The 19,984-nt window shown below is 44.1% G+C and overlaps 1 protein-coding gene across 2 annotated transcripts in view; it reads left to right on the top strand.

Moving 5' to 3' along the window:
- PAK6 (p21 (RAC1) activated kinase 6) overlaps positions 1–19,387 on the top strand; it is a 25,077-nt gene extending 5,690 nt beyond the window's left edge. The window contains exons 2-9 of one of the 2 annotated variants that reach the window (XM_010172087.2): positions 4,110–4,318; positions 8,760–9,377; positions 12,524–13,015; positions 13,264–13,397; positions 16,171–16,297; positions 16,455–16,580; positions 17,243–17,377; positions 19,220–19,387. In XM_010172087.2, coding sequence (XP_010170389.2) covers positions 4,110–4,318; positions 8,760–9,377; positions 12,524–13,015; positions 13,264–13,397; positions 16,171–16,297; positions 16,455–16,580; positions 17,243–17,377; positions 19,220–19,387 — 2,009 coding nt within the window. Of the gene's footprint in view, positions 1–4,109; positions 4,319–8,759; positions 9,378–12,523; positions 13,016–13,263; positions 13,398–16,170; positions 16,298–16,454; positions 16,581–17,242; positions 17,378–19,219 lie in introns of those variants that run through there. The other variant, XM_010172088.1, reaches the window with a different exon arrangement.
- Positions 19,388–19,984: the final 597 nt, after the last annotated feature.

Raw genomic sequence — 19,984 nt, 5'->3', positions numbered from 1 at the left:
CTCTCATTCCCCTTTCTCTCTTCCATCCTTAATCTTCCCACCCCTTCCTCTCATCTGAGCCTGACCCTTCTCTCTTCTTGCCCCTCCTTCCCAGCCGATCCCTCCCCCTGCTCTGGATCTGCTGGCTGTGGGATTTTTTCTCATGCTCACTGGCAGATGTGACAGCTTTTGGAACTGTATCATCTAGGAACAGCTATATCTGGAGTTGAAAAATCTAACGTGGTTTCCCAGGCAGCGGGAATGGATCGCTGAGAGAATTTCAATCTCCGACTGCTTTTGTCTCGTGGTAGTGACTTTTATTATTTATGTTTGTGACATTTCTTACAGTACAGTTGTCAGCAGTGAATGAAAGACCTAAGTCTAGTAGATTATTATAAAATCAGTGTCACAGTATTTGTGTTATTCTAGTAAAGGGATGCTGTCTACGTTTAAATACAGGTTTGGCTTGATTTACAAAATATTATATGCATAAAATGTTCTTGTGAATTTCTTACTGATTTAGAAAAGACCTGTTTTATGTATTTTATTTAAACATTCTTTAGCTGGGTATTGGAAATACAAGTAAATAGCTCTTGCATGAAACCCACAAAGTGAAAGGAGACTGGTTAAATACAGACCTTCTCAATGAAATGCAAAACCTACACAGACTGTTACAATCCATTGGATTTCAAATAACTATTTTTAGTGTCTGAATTTCATGTGATGTGAATGCAGTGTACCTTTAAACCACCTGTCTGATCTGGCAATGTCTTTAATCAAAGATTGATGCTGAGCATATAAAGCAAATGTCACTGGATACCCAGGGGTATGTTGTATTTGGAGTTGATTACATTTTGTTGGGTTTAAGATGTCTATTATAAGCCAATAAAGTGGGTGCGAGCCATGCCAGCTCATCACCCTAAAACTGACCATGAACTTAGTCAATGCTTCCTTCTACCTTTAGGAAGCTTGTGTTTGTATCTGGGATCTGAGTGTAGTCCAGGTGCTGACTGACAGGTATAGTGGTTTAATGTAAATAGACAAATGTAGTTTTTAAGCTTATGCAGACATAAGACACTGGCATAGAGCCACTGTGCTGTCTGGGGCCAAAACATCACCTGGGCTTTAAAAATTTGCATTTTGAAATTGTTTAGCTAGAATCATTCTCCTTATGGGGAAATGTTTGAAATGTCCAGAAAACAATTGATACTACAAGTGCTAATGGTTGTGGTGTCTGTAACATCACGTTTTACAGGACCCCTTACCACCTGAAGCAGTTAAAGAGCAAACTTGAGACACTGTGTGCTATGCCCTGAATATCTTCTCATTATGAGGATGAAATGAGGAATGAAGCTGTGAGAGTAGGAGCAGGAGAAGGAAAGATACTGGTTAAAATAGTAACATTACTGGGGCTGGAAATGCCCCTGTTCTGGTGGATCGAGTAGCTGTCATGACTGACCTGTAGTCAACAATTCAGGACTGAAGCACTTGATATAATACTACAGATCTAGTTCCTGCTTTCCTGGCAGGCTGGGAAAGCTCCTCAGTAGCCCCAGCTGTTGGTTTGAATAGTACTACACCATGAGCTGTTAGAATATCTTGCCTTTCCAGGATTGTCTGCATTTTTATTTTTTCCCTTAAAGAATTGCCCTATGACTTTAGTCTTGATCATTAGTTAATACGCAGCACCTGAGGGGCCTTGGAGATGAATCACTGTGTGTGAGCAGTTGCAGTACAGACCTGGAGCATGGATGCTCTCCACATAAGCTCTCCATTAAGATGTATTTGGGTTTTCCTTGGAACATATTCTAAGCAAAGATTATTCTGGCTGTGAAACCTCTCTGAGGCAGAGCAGCTGCTTCCAACCTCTTCTGTAAGTGTTTTTTTAGTCACCTAGCCTTTTGCTTTCTTTTTCAGCTGTAAGGTATCTTTAGCAGGCTTCTGGACACAGTATTGCCATCAGCGTTGTCAGTGTGTGCAGGCTGTATTTCACCAAGGATAAAGTGCATGACTGGGGTTTAGATAGTGTAAAGATCCTTCTGCAACATACAAACTCTTCCCAGTGACTACAGGAACATGGCAATCAAATTTTAAGCCAGTGTTTATGCATTTTCAGGATCTCAGTCTAGCAGTAGGAAGCAAAGTCATTGTTCACCTGATGGCTGCACTTTGCACTTAGAAGAACCTGGAAAATGTTTGACAATATTTCACTGTGGGGCAAAAAAAGCACGAGGTGTGCTGACTTTTGAGACCAGTGTCCTCTAGAAGTGTGTTCATGTCTACACCACAGCATGTTATCTCTGTCTGTGTTCTGTGTCTGACCCTTGTAAATACTTATGCAGCACAAATAGTTGGAAGCTGAGGCTCTGTACAGGGGAAAAGTGGTCACTACAAAATTGATCAAATGATCAAAAATCCTCTACCTGATGTCAAGGAAGAGACTGTGTTTCCATCACTTTATAAGCAGTATTAGTGAGAGGCAAATGCTGGTATTGAAGTTGTCATTGGAAAGGAAAGAGCCTATGAACGTGGGGGTTTTGTTGTGGTAGATATTAATTGCCTTAAAGGAACCTGCACAGCTTTTTCCCAAGCTAGAGAGCTTCAGCAATGAACTACCTAAAAAGTTTTGGCACTGGGTCTGTGCTTTGTTTGGTCTCCCTTAGAGCTCACATTGCGCAGTTCATCTTGTGCATTGACAGAAAGCATCTTGGAGAGGAGATGGTGAGCTCTGGAGCACACCGGTTCTGTTGCATCTACACAACTGTCATCTGCCCATTAAACATGTTTCTCCAACAGCAAAAAGGAAAATGTAACTTGGAATACTGGTAACTTTAAAGCCATTAAACCATCAATAGAGTCGTAGAGCAATTCAGAGGAGAAGGGACCTCAAGAGACCTGTAGTCCAGCCCCCTGCTCAAAGCAGGATCTGCACTGAGGTCAGACCAGGCTGTAAAGGGCTTTTTCTTCAAGAGTCAACTTGCTCTCAAAAACCTCCGAGGACGGAGACTGCACAGCCTGTCTGGGCAACCTGCTCCAATGCTGGATTCTCCTGTCACAAAAAAGTTTTTCCTTCTATCCAGTGGAGACCTCTTTTATTTTCATTTGTGCCTATTGTCTCTTGGACTCCCACCACTCCACTGTGAAAAGCCTGGCTCTTCATAGAAAATGTCCCTACCTCTGAGCTCTCCCTTTATGGAGGGGGCAACTTCCCCCTCACCCCATCTTCCCCGTCTGTCTTTTGTGTTTGGGTCCATTTAAGTGTTAGCTGGTTTTGGCTTGTTGTTCATTGTAATGACTGTTCACACAAACCGTCTCTCTCAGCTGCCAAGGGAAAGGAATCTTGGCTTTTAATTTTAGCTGCTTCAGCTACCTGCTGACAGAGTTTGATTTCCACCTACCACCTTCTCTCTCTCCCAAACCCTCTATCTAAGCGAGAAAAACCGAGATCCAAAATCAATCTTAGGCAGCTCGCTCTTTGGCAACAACTCTGTCATCTTTAAATGGGAATCAAATGTATATTACTCACTTGGAGGAACCAGTGAGAAGGCAGCCTGGGCCTTGTTCATAACCACCCTTCATCCCAGGCTTATAGTGCAGTCAACACTGTCTTAACTGCTGGACTCCAAAGCCATTTAACCTAGGTACAAGCCTGAAAAATCTAAATATATATCTCATAGATATTTAAAATGTTTATATCGGGCAATGTGTGCCATTTAACCTAGGTACAAGCCTGAAAAATCTAAATATATATCTCATATTTAAAATGTTTATATCGGGCAATGTGAATTTGTAGAAATAAAGGAAGCCAAGTGGTAGGAGCTCAGCTATGGATGTAACAGGCGTCTGTTTTCTCCTGCAATAGGAGCACTTTCACAGCGGGCAGAGCACTAAAAGGGTCGCTAGAAATCCTACCTCAGCCATCACCTGCTAGGTGGACTCGAGCATGTCATTGCTCTCTTGTTTCCTCATCTGTAAAAGCAGATGATCAACTCCATTGTTCAAGTGCTTGTCACTGGAGAACATTCTTAATACAATGTAATTAACCAATATAATTGACACGTGTTATTACTGATTGGGCATATCTACCTAGACATGCAAGAGCGCTGATGGTATTGTCTTCTCTGATTCAGGCATCATGTTCCGCAAGAAGAAGAAGAAACGCCCGGAGATCTCGGCTCCGCAGAACTTTGAGCACCGTGTCCACACCTCATTTGACCCAAAGGAGGGCAAATTTGTGGGCCTGCCACCTCAATGGCAGAATATTCTAGACACACTGAGGCGCCCCAAGCCAGTGGTAGACCCTTCAAGGATTACGAGGATGCAACTCCAGCCTATGAAGGTAAGAGAGGAAGACTACTCTTTCCTCTTCCTGGGTTAGCAGGGAGGCCCAAGTTGAGGCAATATTTGCAGTGCCCCGTATATATTTAAATGGGAATATGGGTGGGATCCACAAGGAATTCAGGGGAGAGCAGGGTCTGGGCTTCTGTAACACTGCCTTTTTTTTTTAAGATGGTAGTAACCTCATCAGAAATAAGGACAGTAGTGTCCTTAACTGTTCAAATCACCAGCTGGCTGCCTGTCACTGTAACAAGGACCTGTGAAAGCTCCTGGGGTAGCTGGCAGGACCTAGGATGTGTTCATCTGTTGCACAGGGAAGAGAAGAGGAAAATTCGTGGAGAGACCTTTTTTTAGCAAGTTTGTCATTCTCGTGGGTGAGCAAATTTGGCTGGTAATTAAGTTGACAGGGAAGGCCGAGTGGGAGAGAGTGGGGTAGCACCAGCTTGCGGTTCATGGATGGCTGAGTGAACGAGAGACAACAGGGAGCAGGACTGAATGAGGGTTTAGGCTAAAAGGGTTTATAAAACAGCAGTTTAGCAGAAAGTGGGACATAGAAAATGGGAGAATGTCCTTAAAACAAGTCCTTTGGTAAGGAGCAACAAGTCAGTGATCCTCGCAGATAGGTGTGTTGAGATGGCTGTCCTGCTTGGCTGGCTGTCGGTAATGGCATCTGGAGACTGTACGTTCACAAGTGACTGCAGGGACCTGCTGTGTGCAGAGAGGCAGATTCATGATGACCTCTTGGAATAGGAAATGAAGGATGGTGACAGAGTTATAGTGTTTAAAGTCTTGCTAGCTTGTGGGAAGCTTTTGTTCTCAGTTAAAAAAACCCTACAGGGGCCTAAAAACTGAAAGGTAAATTGTAAAATAGAGATATTGCTACTTGGATTTTAGGAAGGGGCATAAAAGAAAATAGTTGTCAATCTTATGAATATATTTAGCTTTTTGTGCACAGATGCTTAAAACATGGGGACTAAATGGGACTACATTTTAGTATAATGCAAGTATTAATGCAAAAATCAAACCTGCAATTTAAATGGCACATCAGGACCTTTGAGCACAGTAATGATTTGGAAAGGAAAAATTTGCTCAGGAAGAACAGGTAAAAAGAAAGGAAGTATTGCCTTCTGTTTTCTGGTGTCCTGAACGTGCTTTGAGGTTCAAAATGTAGTAGGACATAGGACCACAATCCAGAGAAGACAGAGAATGTATAATAAGAGATCAACTTGGTTAGATCAGGAGCTCTCTAATGAGCTTGAACTGCAGGAGGATTGCTCAGAAGGGTGGAAACTAGGTCAAGTTATAAAGGGCAAATAGAAAAGAAATTTATTTAGGGACAAAACTGGAAGGCTAAGGCACAAAAAGGATATTATTCTCAAAGAATATAAAGGGCACTAAGGAGACATCATAAGTACACTGAGAAGGAGGATGAAGGAAAGAATTTGTTCACTGCTTATTGCGGGAGGAAGTTGAAAACAGATGACAGAGAATTCTTCAATGTTCAATGATTTTCCTCAGTCTTTATTGAAAAGGTTAACTGTAGTCAGTGGGCTCACACAATTAACACGAGCATGAAGGGATAAGCACACAGGCTAGAATAAGAAAAGAACATGAACAGAAATGAGACTTCTTAGGTTAGATATATTCAAGTCAACTGGGCCTAATGAAATTCAGGGAATTGCAGATCAGTCAGCATAATTTCAATTCCCAGAAAGACTGGAACAAATAAGCAAGTAATCTATTTGCAACCACTTCCTAGGAGGTAGCAGGCAGCCTGGATTTATCAAGAACAAATCATGTCAAGCAACCCAATTGCCATCAATCACAGGGTAACAGGCTTTGGGTCAGGGAGAAATGATAGCTCTCTCCTGTATCTTACCTTCAGTCAGGCTCTTGACACGGTACCTGTGGCATTCTCAGAGCAAACTGAGCAAATTTTCTCCATTATTAGGAAAAGTATACTCAAAAGAATAGCATGAGGCATCACTGTCAAAATAGAAATGTGCATGAAGAGATTTACTGGGTTTGTCCTGAGTCTAGTACCTGTCAGTACTTTCATCTATGACTTATTAAAACCGTAGATGGTGAAAGCTGAAAGGAGGTGCGAAGCTTTAAGAGAACAAGGACAGAATACCAACAGGCTTTAAACACTAGAGAAGAATCCTAAACTCATACTGGGTGGTTTTGGTTTTTGTTTTTTCCCCAGCAAGTCCAAGTCACAAATACTCTCTTAGACTGCATCACATAGTTGATTATTTCTGGTAGATTTAATTTGAACCAATTCCTGTTCAATGCTACCAATCAATAGTAAGATTTTTTTTTTAATTGCTAATTGGCCATATTAGGCCAAGCCCTCATACATAGTCATGGATTCAGCTATCATAGTTTTTCCTTTTTGTGACACGTACTGTGTGCAGCTTATAAAGGGTTGCTTTTCTTTTTAAAACTATAACTTCTAAACTTTAGTTAGCAAGGCCTGATCTTTGTAAGAGCCCTCTGTATAGATCTGGCTCAAATTTGGATGTTTCTTCATTAATCTGATGCAGTCTTTAAACACAGATGCAGAGTACAGCTAACTCCCCTCTTCTCTGTCTGCTGGGGACAGGACTGAGTGGACTAGAAGTGCGACAGGAGTGACTTGAGTCTAGGTTCAGGAAGTTTTTAACTAGGAGGTGAGGTGAGCACTGGAATAGATTTTCTCTAGAGGGCATCTGTTCTTGGAGATGTCTTGTTTTGAAACCATGTTCGACATAAGTCTTTCTGGAATGACTTTTGTCCATCTACTTTGGCCTCTTGAGAGCCAACTTCTTCCAACTTTATTTTGAGTTATTCTTTTTCCCAGTATGTAGAAACATTGAACCATCAGTGAGCGTTGGAGGAGGGCCTCTTTCTCTCCCATCTGCCTGTGCAAGCACGAGCAAGGGTGTGGAGGCATCCTGCTGAGTGCTGTGTGACGTGGGGGTGTGCGTGTTACACTGTCCCTGCTCAGTGCTCTCAATTGAGTGTGTTACTGAGGTGAATGTCTGGCGTTTCTAATGGGTGAATGAGAGTGGACAGAAGACTCCTTCCACCCCACTGACAGATTTCAGAGACCGGCTTCCTGACTATTTCATTTTGGTATTTTTTTCCCTATCGAGTTTGGTGCAAAATTGATGGAAACAGTTTTAGGAAGGAGTGTCCTCGGTTGTTTACTTTTGGTGCAAAATTGATGGAAACAGTTTTAGGAACGAGTGGACTGCAGTTGGGACCATGGAGGAAGGAGCGTGGATGTAGTGAGGGAGGTGTATTGCTACAACAGGACTGCATCTCCTGCTGCAGGTGATGTTGTGCATGCAGTGGGATGAGTCAAACTGTCCTTTTTTCACCTTGTTTGACAAAATCTTCTCTTCTGCCTTTCATTCTCAGATGCTGAGCAAACCGGGTGCTCATTTTGTGCACTGTGGTGGCATTCTGTTGAAATTACTGGAGCTACTGTTTTGTACCAGCTAAATATTAGGCTCAGTGTAATTAATTCAGCATCTTTAGAAGATCCCTGGAGTTCAGTTAGCAAACAGAAGATTGCCATCACTCCAGGGAAGGACTTTCCTCAGGCAGAGATTCATGAAAGTGTAGGAGTGATCCTGTGCTGTGAATTTCTATGAAGAAATGAAATGTTTTGGTTCCCAGTACTAAAAAAGCTTCTGTGAGCTTTTCAGTTCCAGAATAAACAAGGTAGAATGCTACATAATACACCAACAGCTTCAGGTGTCCTACTTGTATAGTGCTGTTGCTTGTTTGGATGGAAGCCTTGTTCTTCATCCTTTGCTTACAGGGCAGTTATGAGCTGTTGTGACCCTTTGTTCATCATTTTTAATTATAATAGCTTGGCAGAACAGAAGCAGGATGCAGTGTTGGAACGCTGTGGTCTTCCCTGGTCAGGATTAAGATGCATTAGCAAAAATTGAGAGAACCAGCTAAGGGAGGCTGATTACAGCAGTGCTGAGCATGGTGCAGGGGAGAGATGAACCTTGTATTGGAACAGCAAGGTGATTTTTGCAGATAGAGCTTGGGGCGTGCCGTACCTTCTGAGAACTGCTACTCTCAGGAGCTCATTGAGCCTGAGGTGGTGATGTAGTGTAGCACAATTTCGGCACAAGAGTCAGGGGTGCTAAAACAGCCCAGTTTGGCTCTAAGGTTGTCCTTTAGAATGCGAATGCAGCAGCAGATTCACTGTTCTGGCTGAAGGCACTGCTGCCTCTGACAGAAGGATGTAACCCAACGATTCCTCTCTCTTCTTTAGTAAAGGACAATAAAAAAAAAAAGACAGAAAGCAACATTTCTGTTTTTTTTCCTAAATTCCTTGAGCAATCTTTGGCTAGACAGACAAAATCTAACCTTTGTCAAGATAAACTGAGCCTTAATTTTTACAGCTCTAACCCCTGCCATCCTCCTCTATTTCACAGACGGTGGTGAGAGGCAGCACTGTGGAAGTGGAAGGCTATATCTCCGGGATACTCAACGACATCCAGAAGCTTTCTGCCATCAGTTCCAACACTCTAAGGGGAAGGAGCCCCACCAGCAGGAGGAGAGCCCAGTCCCTCGGGCTCCTGGGGGAAGACAGACCCCCAGACATGTATCTTCAGAGTCCTGAAGCAGACTGGGCAGACAAATATGGAAACTACCTCAACTGCAATGGTGGGACCAAGGTGACCCGGAGGCAAACGATGTGGCCAGATTATAAGCCCCGGTTGGAAGGACAGCCTCATCCCAATGGCATGGTGACAAAAGCGCAGTCCCTTGGGCCTTCGGAGTTCCAGGGCACTGACGGCAGCTGCCTCCAGCGCGCCTCTGGTTTGCAGCACATGCCAACTCTGTCGGGGGAGAGCGAGAAGACAGGAAAAAAGAGCTCAGAAGAGTGCTGGCCTCAGCCTTGTCTCCTCCGACAAGCAAACTCCAGGCCCTCAGGGGAGGGCAGCCCGAGCTCCAAATCCAGGGAGAACAGCTTGAAGAGGAGGCTGTTGCGCAGTGTGTTCTCCTCATCCAGCGGCTCAAACAAGTCCGGCCCTTCCCTGCAGATAAAGGTACAGTTATTCGATATTTTCGAGTGAGTGCAGTGTTGACTTCACAGTTCCAGAGGTTACTTACACAGCTGAGCAAATTTAATTGCAAACATCATGCAACCATCTGTTATTGTTATGAATAATGCTGGAATCAAAATAGTCCTGGACAGGGGAAATGTGTAGTCCAGCTAAGCTTCACAGAACATACTGGTAGGCTCAGCTCAAAATGGCAGCCAGATCTAAGGCTTGTTAGTGGAGCTGTGCTTGCAGGAGTGCAGGCTGGGAAGGAGGTAGAGGACTTACTTATTTTTGCCTTTCTAGTAGTAAAGGCATAACTTAAATGCCGTTATACTAGCATAAATGTGCTTTTGCCATTTGGGAAATGGCCATAATTTACATTAGGAATGTATTCTTTTGCCTGTGCAAAACAGAAGTACCTCAGGAGAGCTTGTTGGCTGTAGCTCTATCTGCCAACCTGCCTCCAGTAGGAACGTTTCCATCAGCACCCACTGTACTGTCAAACAGGAAATCTGACTGTTGGTTTTTGGTAAGGATGGGCCAGCTCATAGCTACATCCCCCCCAGGAAAACTATCCTGAATGAATGAGTCACTCATTAAACGAGGAGAAAAACTCTGGTTCCTGTTACTGGAGAGGAAACACAGCCCTTGAGGCCACTGCTTCTAATTCATCCCAGGCAAACCCAGCACTCGCTGTCCTTGCACAGCTCCTGGTGATTTCACAGGCTGTGCTGGGCTGGTGCTAGGCCAGGCTCGTTTCCAGCAGGCGTGGAGTCCCTGAACTTGGGGGAAGATGACAGGAACCACTGGCCCAACAAAATGGACTGCTCTGAAGTGTATTGCGCAGTGGGGCTCGCTCTGACCTGGCTTTGCATGAGGATCAGGCTCAAGGCTTTCAGCACAGCTTCACCCCTGCAGATTCCCCTTCCCAGGGAGTGGGGTTTTAGAGGAATGCAGTTCTTGTGTAGCACAAAGACACTTACTGCTGTCTCTGGACTGATCTGTACTGGCTGGACACCATCCTCTGAGTACTCAGGAGAACTGACCACTTCTTTCATCTCTGGCAAAAGTGTCATTACTGTGTCTCAGCACCTTCACGGGGAGGAGCAGCGGTTACTGGTCAAATGGCGCGTGTGCTTGAGTGTGTTTGAACTCGAGCTGCTTGTGGGAGGAGTGGGAAAGACCTCAAGGTTATCTAGTCCATCTCCCTGCTCCAGTGAAGGGTCTGTGCCAACACTGGCAATTGTTTATCTCAGCTGTTCTTAACAGCCTCCAGTGATTAAGACCTTAGTCTCCCTTACAAATGATGAGATGATGATGTGTGACTGTGATGTGTAAGAAATGTGTAATTGCAGGTGAAATGGAAAGGAGATATAATTGGCTGAAAATGGGGACGTGGGTGCCTTGACAGCCTGCCTGTAGTCACCATGGGAAGGTCGAGTGCTCTTTCTTTTCAACTTAATATTGGGGGAAGGAATGGCAGAACCAGTGACATCTCAAAATGTCCAGAGACTGAAAATGTGTGACAGGGGCTGTCAAATTACAGGAGCAGGAAATAATATTTACGTGTGGTTAGACAAACATGCGTGAGCTTGCCAGCATGTTGTGTGCCCTTTTGCATGCTCTAGGTTATATAAACCCCCTCTTTTTTTTCCCTCTCTCTCTCCTGAGACAAAACAAGAATTGGGAAATAAATACTTGGTTGCCATGAGCGTGTTTCTACAGGACTACAGGGGTGGAGCTGGTAAATGAGGAGGAAGTAACTCCTGACAGGCAGCGTGTGTTTGCGCGTCCCTGCGCCCCGATGGCCTCTGTGTGGAAATGAGCTGGATGTGTGTGAGGCTGGTGCAGAGTTCACTGTGGACAAAAATCCTTGATTAAAAACCAAAGCACATACAATTAAATCCTATGCAATTATTTTCTGTCTGAGACAGAGAGAGTGAGTGCTCTTTCAAAAATGTATCTATTGGCAGTTTTTGGTTCCCATACCCATGTTATTAACTTTATTAATAATCTGTCTGAATTATGAGAGAGAAAAAGCTCGTTGCTTTGAAGTTTTTATTTTGCCCTGTAATATAAATGATTGGCTTGCTCTTTCTGAAGTTGCTACTTTGTCAGATCCACTGTTATTTTACATATAACTAAATATGTAATGTATTTTATACCTAACCTAATGTTGAATTTTAATTAGTCAACATTTCCAGGGTGAGTATTAGCACTTCAAATTTTAGCCTCTTTGGGAGACCTGTGTGTAGTGCTCGCACGGGAATGCGTGTCCTGAAGCCACATTACCTCAGGCTGTGATCTCACTGGATCTCAAACTAAACAGGGTTGGACCTGCTTGGTACTTGAGTGGGAGGTCTCTGAAAGCCTCGAGTGCTTTGGGGAAAGAGCACTGCTCATCCAAATTCACTGCAGGTCAGTTTTGAGACAGGAGGATGGCAAAGTGGCAGGTGGCTCTGTGTAGCTGAAGTGTCACGCTGGCCACCCACAGCTGCTCTGGTTCATGATGCTTTTCCCAAACCAGAGTGTGAATTCTGTGTCTGATGGACAGGAATGCTCTGCAGGTACCAGTGGCAAGTGCAGAGAGAGTTTTCAGTAGGCAGAGCATAATTACCCAAAGGGAATTAGGCCAAGACATCAAAGTGATTTACAGCTTTGGCATGAATCCTCTTTCCTTTTATATAGAGGAAGATCAGAGGCACAGCGGGATAAAGGATTTTAAAATTCTCTGCAACACAGGTTGCCCCTGAGTTTTGGTGGCAAGGCTGGGATGCTTTTTAGCAGCTGGTATTTTTCTGTGTGTTTTGGCTTTTGGGCTTTTTTTTTTTTTTTTTTTTTTTTTTTTTAAAAAGCATGTGCTTTAAAAGTCCCTTTTAATAAACTCCTGCATTCTGGAGGTCCTTAAAGCACAGCAGCCATCCTGTAACTGATTCTCGAAAATCTGCATCCACGTGGCTTCCCCTTGTCATGCAGCATATGTTGGGCAAACCCAGAGATAAGAACCTAGAGCTCTTGGCTCCAGTCTGCTGCAAAATGTGCTGGACCAGAATGACATAACATGCAGCTGAATCCCAACACTTCTTTCTTCTTGTTAATCTAACCATCACTTTTTCTTTCTTCTATTTTCGTATTTGTTCTTCTCAAAGCCCAATGCTTTCTTCAGGCCCCAGCAGTGGGGTTCCCCACGCAGCCCTGCAGCCAAAGCCCAATCTCTTCCATCAGATCAGCCTGCATCTGATTTCCCCAGGATGATCTCAGATGCTGGGACACCCCAGAAATCACCAGCAGTGGAGAAAGCAATTGCAGTGCCACCAGGCAGGCCGTCACCGGCAGGATCTCCCAGGAACCGGCAGACTCAGACTAGTTCTAGCAACCTTCACCTTCCCCAGGACTCTTCCGTGAAAGGGCAGCTGGCCAGTGAGGACCCGGTGGTTGTGACTCATGAGCAGTTCAAAGCTGCCCTTAGGATGGTTGTGGACCAGGGGGATCCCCGGACATTGCTGGAGAACTATGTAAAGATTGGTGAAGGGTCCACAGGCATCGTCTGCATTGCTCGGGAGAAGCACTCGGGGCGGCAGGTGGCGGTGAAAATGATGGATCTGAGAAAGCAGCAGCGGCGGGAGCTCCTGTTTAATGAGGTGAGTGCAGTGAGGAGAAGTGGGGTTCTGCTGTCCACTGTAAAGCCCTGGCAACAGGCGGTGTGGTCAAAAGAAGGGAAAGGCAGGAGACATCTTCCTTCTAATAGAATGATGCAAATACCAAGAAGAAAAATGACTGGGGGGGTGGAAGTGACTGTGTTGTACTCACAGGGTTGTGCATGCTTGCTTTGTTGGATGAGGTTGTTAGTGGACAAGTGACCACCACAAAATCACTGTATTTTTTACAGGTGGTGATAATGAGGGACTATCAACATGTCAACGTGGTGGAGATGTACAAGAGCTATCTAGTGGGAGAGGAGCTCTGGGTGCTGATGGAGTTCCTGCAGGGAGGAGCCCTCACAGACATTGTGTCTCAGATCAGGTACGAAGCAAAACCTGAAACATCAACACTCGTGTTCCCACCTGACAGGCAAGAGCAGTAGGGTGGAGATTGCTAAGAAGAATAGTTTCCCTCAGAGATCTTGTGATTTCAGTGCCCTGAAACTATTACACGCTATAACTGTCATCCATTTGAAGTTTGATAATACTTCTGATGTAGAAGGGAGCTCATTTACAGTACTGATCCCTTTAGATACCCACTTTTCATCTACTTGATGACCTTCTCTATAAAACACAGTACTCATGTTTACTATATTTGTTGTATCCTGGCCAGGAAGCTCATTGAATAAGAATTAAAGAGCATGAAGAAATAGTTTTCAGTGGTACAACCTTAGTGAGGCTGAATTTGCAGCTAACTTCTCAGGAGAAGTGCAGCAGAGCCTTGAGATCTGGTCTGCTTCCCAAATTTCATTGCCTAAAGACAGCAACTGCTGGACACTCTCCTAAATTTGTTTTCTTACTTGCACCACTTCATATTAATTAATGACCAAAGCATTCCTGTAGGGCAAAGAAGTTGTTCTCAAATGGCCTCTGGAGTCCCACTCACAAGGCGTTCTGGAGCTGCCCTTAAGATGATCATGTCTTACCCATGACCCTGGAGCACCCTCCTCCTGCCTCCGAGCAGCCCTGCGAGGCTGCACACTGTGCAGGGACTGACCAAGAAAGTCTGTAGGATGAGCTTTCCTTTTTTGAAGATTCAGAATCTTAATTGGATGACAATTACACAGTACTGCTGACACTAATTGTATCTGCCTCTTTTAATCATAGTATGCCTTTAATTCAGGTCCATGCTTTGACCAGCCTTTACTGAGCTGGTGGTGGATATATATCTTGCTCTGTTGGATTCTCTGTTTTGGATTTGTGTCTGTGATGTGTTTGGGAGGCATTAAAAAAGCACTTTGTCCTTTGTAGCTGCTACAAGCCCATCTGTCAGGAGTGTCTTGGAGACACTTTAGGTGGCCAGGCCTTCCAGCAGTGAGTTCAGAGCTGCATCTCAGGGGCTGAGAATCAAGTTTTGCTGTAAGTCATGTACCTGCTCCTGGAAAGGAAAAAGAACATTTAGTCTTAAAGAGTGCAGAGTTACAGCACTGCAGAGCCAGTGAAACTCTCGGAGCTCTTAGCTGGTATTAGAACTAATGAAACTATAGATAAAAATAAAAAAATATTCTGCAGAGGTTTTTTGAAGGATTTTTGTAGTTTCTATCCACCAGTGAGACTGAATTCCATTGTGGGACCCCAGCCTGGATTTGAGTTATTTTGCGAAGCCTTCTGTTGAACCTTTTAATGAATGCTTGTTTTTCCATACAGTGGAAACAGGATCTGTTATAACCATAACATTTATCAGAAGTAAACTGCAAGCCTTTATCAGTTTCACAGGAAGGAAAATACCCTCGTTCCACTCATTAAACATTTGCTGAAGGTGATAACTGATTTGCATCTCCAGGAGTGAGCTAATCCTCTAGTAATCTGTTTTACACTAGGCAGTCACTTGACTGAAACCAAATTCCATAGTGACAAGGTGGAAGTGTACCACCTCCTGTCAGAGCTCAGAAGTGTATCAGCTTTTCTTACAGCTCATGTGCTGTGACATGGAGACCACTGTTTCTAAACAGGCTGAGTTCTGTGTTGAAGTCCCTGTTCCCCCTTTAGATGTTAAATCATCATGGCAAAGGTAGCCCTCTGCCATCCTGCAGATAGATTTGCTGTCAGCATGGCACAGCTTAGCCACAACATGTGGTGTGTCCTGGTCAGGTGGTCAGTTTGGTGGAGTAAGATACGGAATATCAAACAAGGAATGGAAGTGTAAAGTGCAACCTCCCTCATGAATGTGTAGAAATTGCTTTTATGTATTTTGAAGGTACTGGTGTGCTCTGCACAGTTCTGCCTCCTCAGCGCTCTCTTCTCCTCGACCTTACCTGCAGATCTGGATTTGAGGAGGTGTCATTTCTATGCCCTTGACTCAGAGTTGTTTGAAACAACTGCTAGAGATGGGCTGAGAATCAAAAGTTCTCAAATTGAAATACTCCCAGCATTGCTCAGTGTACGTGTGCAGAGAATCCTGTCGCTGCCCCAGTTGCAGGAGGAATTTTCATTTCTACCATTTTCACTTACATTCGATCACGAAGGTTCTTGTGTCGATATTCCAGAGAGCAAGAGCCTCTTAAGACAAGGCTCTTGGTGCTCGTACTCAGTGTGCTAACAGAGAGACTGCTGAAATTCAGGAGTGTCTTCCCTGCTGGTAACCTGTGCCACCTTTAGTTAGGTGTGAGAGTATCCACAGTGTCTAGCTGCAAGAAACCGGTAAAGGATCCCTATATTGTCTAGCAAATGACATGTTTTGATGCTTTCTGGATAAAGTTGCCCAATATGCCTTGTGAACAATAGGTTGACTGTATTTGCTTTAAAAAAAGCTGTCTCAACAGTTACTGTGGCACCTTGGCATGAAGAAGCAGTCTGGCCTATCAGAATTGCTTGAAACAGCATCTTGCAGAATGAATTTGGATCCAAGATTTAAAATGCACTTTCTCTGCATTAGACTTATGAAAACTTGAAACTGCTAACCATCAAGAAAAAAACTTTTCAACATTAAAAGACAGTGATAGAAGAACAGTAAAAGTGAGATGGTTAATGGCCATGGGAAACCAAAATACGTATCTGCCATTCCGCTTCAGAATTGCACCGTGCCTTTGATGGGACCTGTGAATGAGCACTGTCTGCTGCCCAGTACAATTAAACTCCTCTGTCTTTAATTTCAGGCTAAATGAAGAGCAAATTGCAACAGTGTGTGAATCAGTGCTGCAGGCTCTGTCATATCTTCACTCTCAGGGGGTCATTCACCGAGACATTAAGAGCGATTCCATTCTTCTGACACTGGATGGAAGGGTGTGTTTCCTCAGACAAATTGTTTCCTGTCTTCTGTAGCCTTAGCCTGTCTCCTCATTTCCTTTCTGTTCACTTGTCCTCTTACTCTGTCTTTGGTGTTTCCCTCTGTGTTGCTCAAAAATTATTTTTAAGGTTGGTTGCTTTTCTCTTTGTACAGGTCAAACTTTCAGATTTTGGCTTCTGTGCTCAGATCAGTAAAGATGTACCTAAAAGAAAGTCCCTAGTAGGTACTCCCTACTGGATGGCTCCAGAAGTTATTGCAAGGATACCATACACTACCGAGGTAAGGGACCACTTCCCTAATATCAGGAGAGGCAGCAAATAAAATTCTGAAGTTTCACAGGAAAATAACTATTGGCTTTTCTAGGAAGAGCCTCTAGAGTCTATTTAAAACACAGATACAACTATGACTACAGATTTGATTGTGAAGATACCGGTATTTCCTAAAACAGTAGAAAAACAGGTTGTTCTGCTTCCGGGAACAAGGTGTAAACTTACTCTATTCTTATACCTGAAGCTTGGCACAGACTTGTCTCTGCTGAAGTGTGGACAGATGTTAGCCAGGAGCAGCCTGTGCCATGATACGGATCAGTAAATCAATCAATGCCATAAAGGGAGGGGAGGAGAGGAGGGGAGGCACAGATGGGAGCTCTGAAATGAAGGGCGGGTGGCAGCAGACTGATTAGTTCTGTTTACCAACCAACCAGATGTAGCACAAGCAGTTACTTGCAGGCCTTTGCATGTTGCAACACCAGGGTGGCTCAGTCCCAGGTGGAATGCTGTCGGTTAAACTGCGGTAAGGAGTCCAATAGCATCCAGTGGGTTAATGTTTTACTCTCTCCCTAACGTTTGTCATGGGTGGGGTGTTGTAGACTTTGTGAAAGCAACAAAGCAAGGAGTTGTTGCTCTGAACTGTGTGTATTGATGTGACATTGGCTCCCACAGGTGGATATCTGGTCCCTGGGGATCATGGTGATAGAGATGGTGGATGGAGAACCTCCCTATTTTAGTGATTCTCCAGTCCAGGCAATGAAGAGGCTCCGTGACAGTCCTCCTCCCAAACTGAAAAACTTCCACAGGGTGAGCATACTGGCACACACTTGTAAACCTGATGATTATCGTGGGGAAACATCCGTATCAGCCTTTCCCCATAAAGCTGGCTGTGAAAGTGATCCTGCTAGGACGTTTCTTGGGGAACTTCTTTGGCCCTGGTGACTCAGTGGCTGCAAGCTGCTGCTGACAGCTAGTGGCTGGTTTGGGAAATAGTCCTGATAATGGAAGGTCCCTTGGGCATAACCCTGATAACGCAAATCAAAGCTGCTTCAGGCAGACCTAACAGTTAATATCTTGCTGCTGGTGACAGAGCAGCTCATCTTCTAGAGAAGAAAACAGGAGGATCCTTGCTCTTGGGAGTTTCTGGCTTCGTGGCTCTCTGAACTGCCAAGACTGGGTTATGGTCAGAGCAGGAGAGCTCAGCACAGACAGCAGCTCATGGAGACGCTGCAGCTGCTTTGAAGATGAACTCAACCTCATGGTTTCTTATAGAAAAGGTAGCAGTGACATAAGAAATACAGTGATTACCTTTTAGTCACCACTTAGAGCAGTCTTCCTTTCATTTCAGCCCAAGCCTCTGAGATCAAATAGCTTCTGCAGCATTCTGAGCTATCTGGCCTTTCCAATTAATCAGAATATCTGCAGCTGCTAAAACTGAATTATTTAGCAGAGTAGACTGCTGAACTAACAGCATACACTCCACCATCAACAGCTGCTCTTTCCTCTTTCTCTTTGCAACACTAATGAAAATTTCAAGGTCACATTCTGGACCTGGTGCTTGCAAACTGGCTTCCAGCAGATCTTGGGATTGCCAGGCTGGTGGCCATCCTCCCCCTTTTCCTTGCCGTCTGAGTGGAGCTCAGCACCAGCTGTGGATCCAGCCCCCCATTTTGCTGACAGTTAATGGCTCCCTGGGATCAGTTCCTGCAGGACTGGGTGCAGCAGGTTAAATGGACCTGGGACATCTGCTGCTTCTCTAAAGCCCAACTATATTTATTGAGAGAGTGATCAAGGCTGGATCCTGGTGCTTGGACTTAGCTGTGGTGTGCCTTCTCCCTCTAGCAACCATAGTGAAGCCATTCAAAGCCCTCATGAAATTAGCAGTAACTCAGTGTGAACAGTATTTCATGATCTTCTTCTAAGTTAACCAGAGCTGGGAAAATGCCCCCAATCTGAAATGGACGTAGTTAGCAGCATTAAAATAAATAAATATATATCATGTTCATTTTTTATTCATTTTTAATGATGCAGAGGATTACCACCAGCAAGAGATGTGCAGTGCTTTTAAGTGGTTCTTGGGTCTGGCTACTCCACAGCCTTTTACACCTTTCAAAGGACAAACCTGCCAAGATCATTCAGGTTTTTGATACACTGTTCTGCAGTTTCTTCATCTTGTACCAGCAGCATCAGGTTTCCAGACTCTCAAAACCTATTTGGGAATCTTATTTAATGACTTCTTCAATTATCTGTAGCCAGGAAAAAAATTAATTGATGGATGCTTCACACCCAAAGTGATGTGTCCAGGATAGCAGGAATTCTGGTGAATTTCTGAGCTGAAATACAGAAAAGATCAAATAACAAAATGGGAAACAAAATTAATGTAGATGGAAGTACATGGCAGGCAGTCTTGTCTTAATTTGCTGTGCCTCATTAAAAAGAAAACAACCTGTGTAAATGTGCCTACCAGTGGCAGAGTTATTGCTGTAGCTTAAGAAGCATCGTATCTGGTGGTGTGTGTCTGCAGAAGCAGGGCCACGGATTGCAATGCACAGGATCCTCTCTAACTAAACCTGCCCCAGCAACCTGTTGTCACATGAGCTGTTGCCTTGTTCCTTTACGGGGCTGACTTGGTTGGTTGCTTTTCCACAGACCTCCCCAGTTCTGAGAGACTTCTTGGAAAGGATGTTGACACGGGATCCACTAGAAAGAGCAACGGCACAAGAACTTCTGGATCACCCCTTTTTGCTCCAGACAGGACTTCCAGAGTGCCTGGTCCCCCTTATCCAACAATACAGAAAGCGAACCTCTACCTGCTGACTTTACATAAGGGGAAATGCCAGGAAAAAGTCATTTTTATTAAAAAATAAAATTTTATATATATATATATATATATGTATAAAGAGACCAGGCAGTTTCTTCCTGTGAATGGTGCTTGGAACTTGTCAGTGATCTTTTTAGAGGATGAATGTGAACACTGTCCTTGCATTCTCAGCCTTTTGTGGCTTCTCTTTTGCTGAAGACAATCAATACGTACTAGATCCAAATAAGACCAAGTACGTCTCCAGAATGAAGCAGGTGTTCCGTGGCGTGTGGATCGCTTCTTCTGAAGAATGGTATTATAGAGCGGAGTCTGAAGTTGTGTTTCGGAATGTCTGCGAGCTCCTGCAAACCTTGGCTGCTGACTACTGAACTGGAACGATATTTCCCAATTAGAAATGTGATTTTTGTTTCCTTAGCTGTACACTGGAGTCTTGAGCTGACTCAAATGTAAGTTTTGGGGCACAGACCCCTTTAAACTCTCAAACAATGCACAAAGACTTGACAATCTTTTTCCTCTGAGGCTTTTTCACAGATGATTTTAATTTCCTTCAGTTAAATGTGGATCTAGATAACTGTACATATTTTCCTAGGGAG

Source organism: Antrostomus carolinensis, unplaced genomic scaffold (assembly GCF_000700745.2).
Source record: "Antrostomus carolinensis isolate BGI_N321 unplaced genomic scaffold, ASM70074v2 scaffold8997, whole genome shotgun sequence".
Lineage (NCBI taxonomy): Eukaryota > Metazoa > Chordata > Aves > Caprimulgiformes > Caprimulgidae > Antrostomus > Antrostomus carolinensis.
Note: the sequence above shows the minus strand (reverse complement) of the source record. Positions and strands in the feature narration are given on the sequence as shown.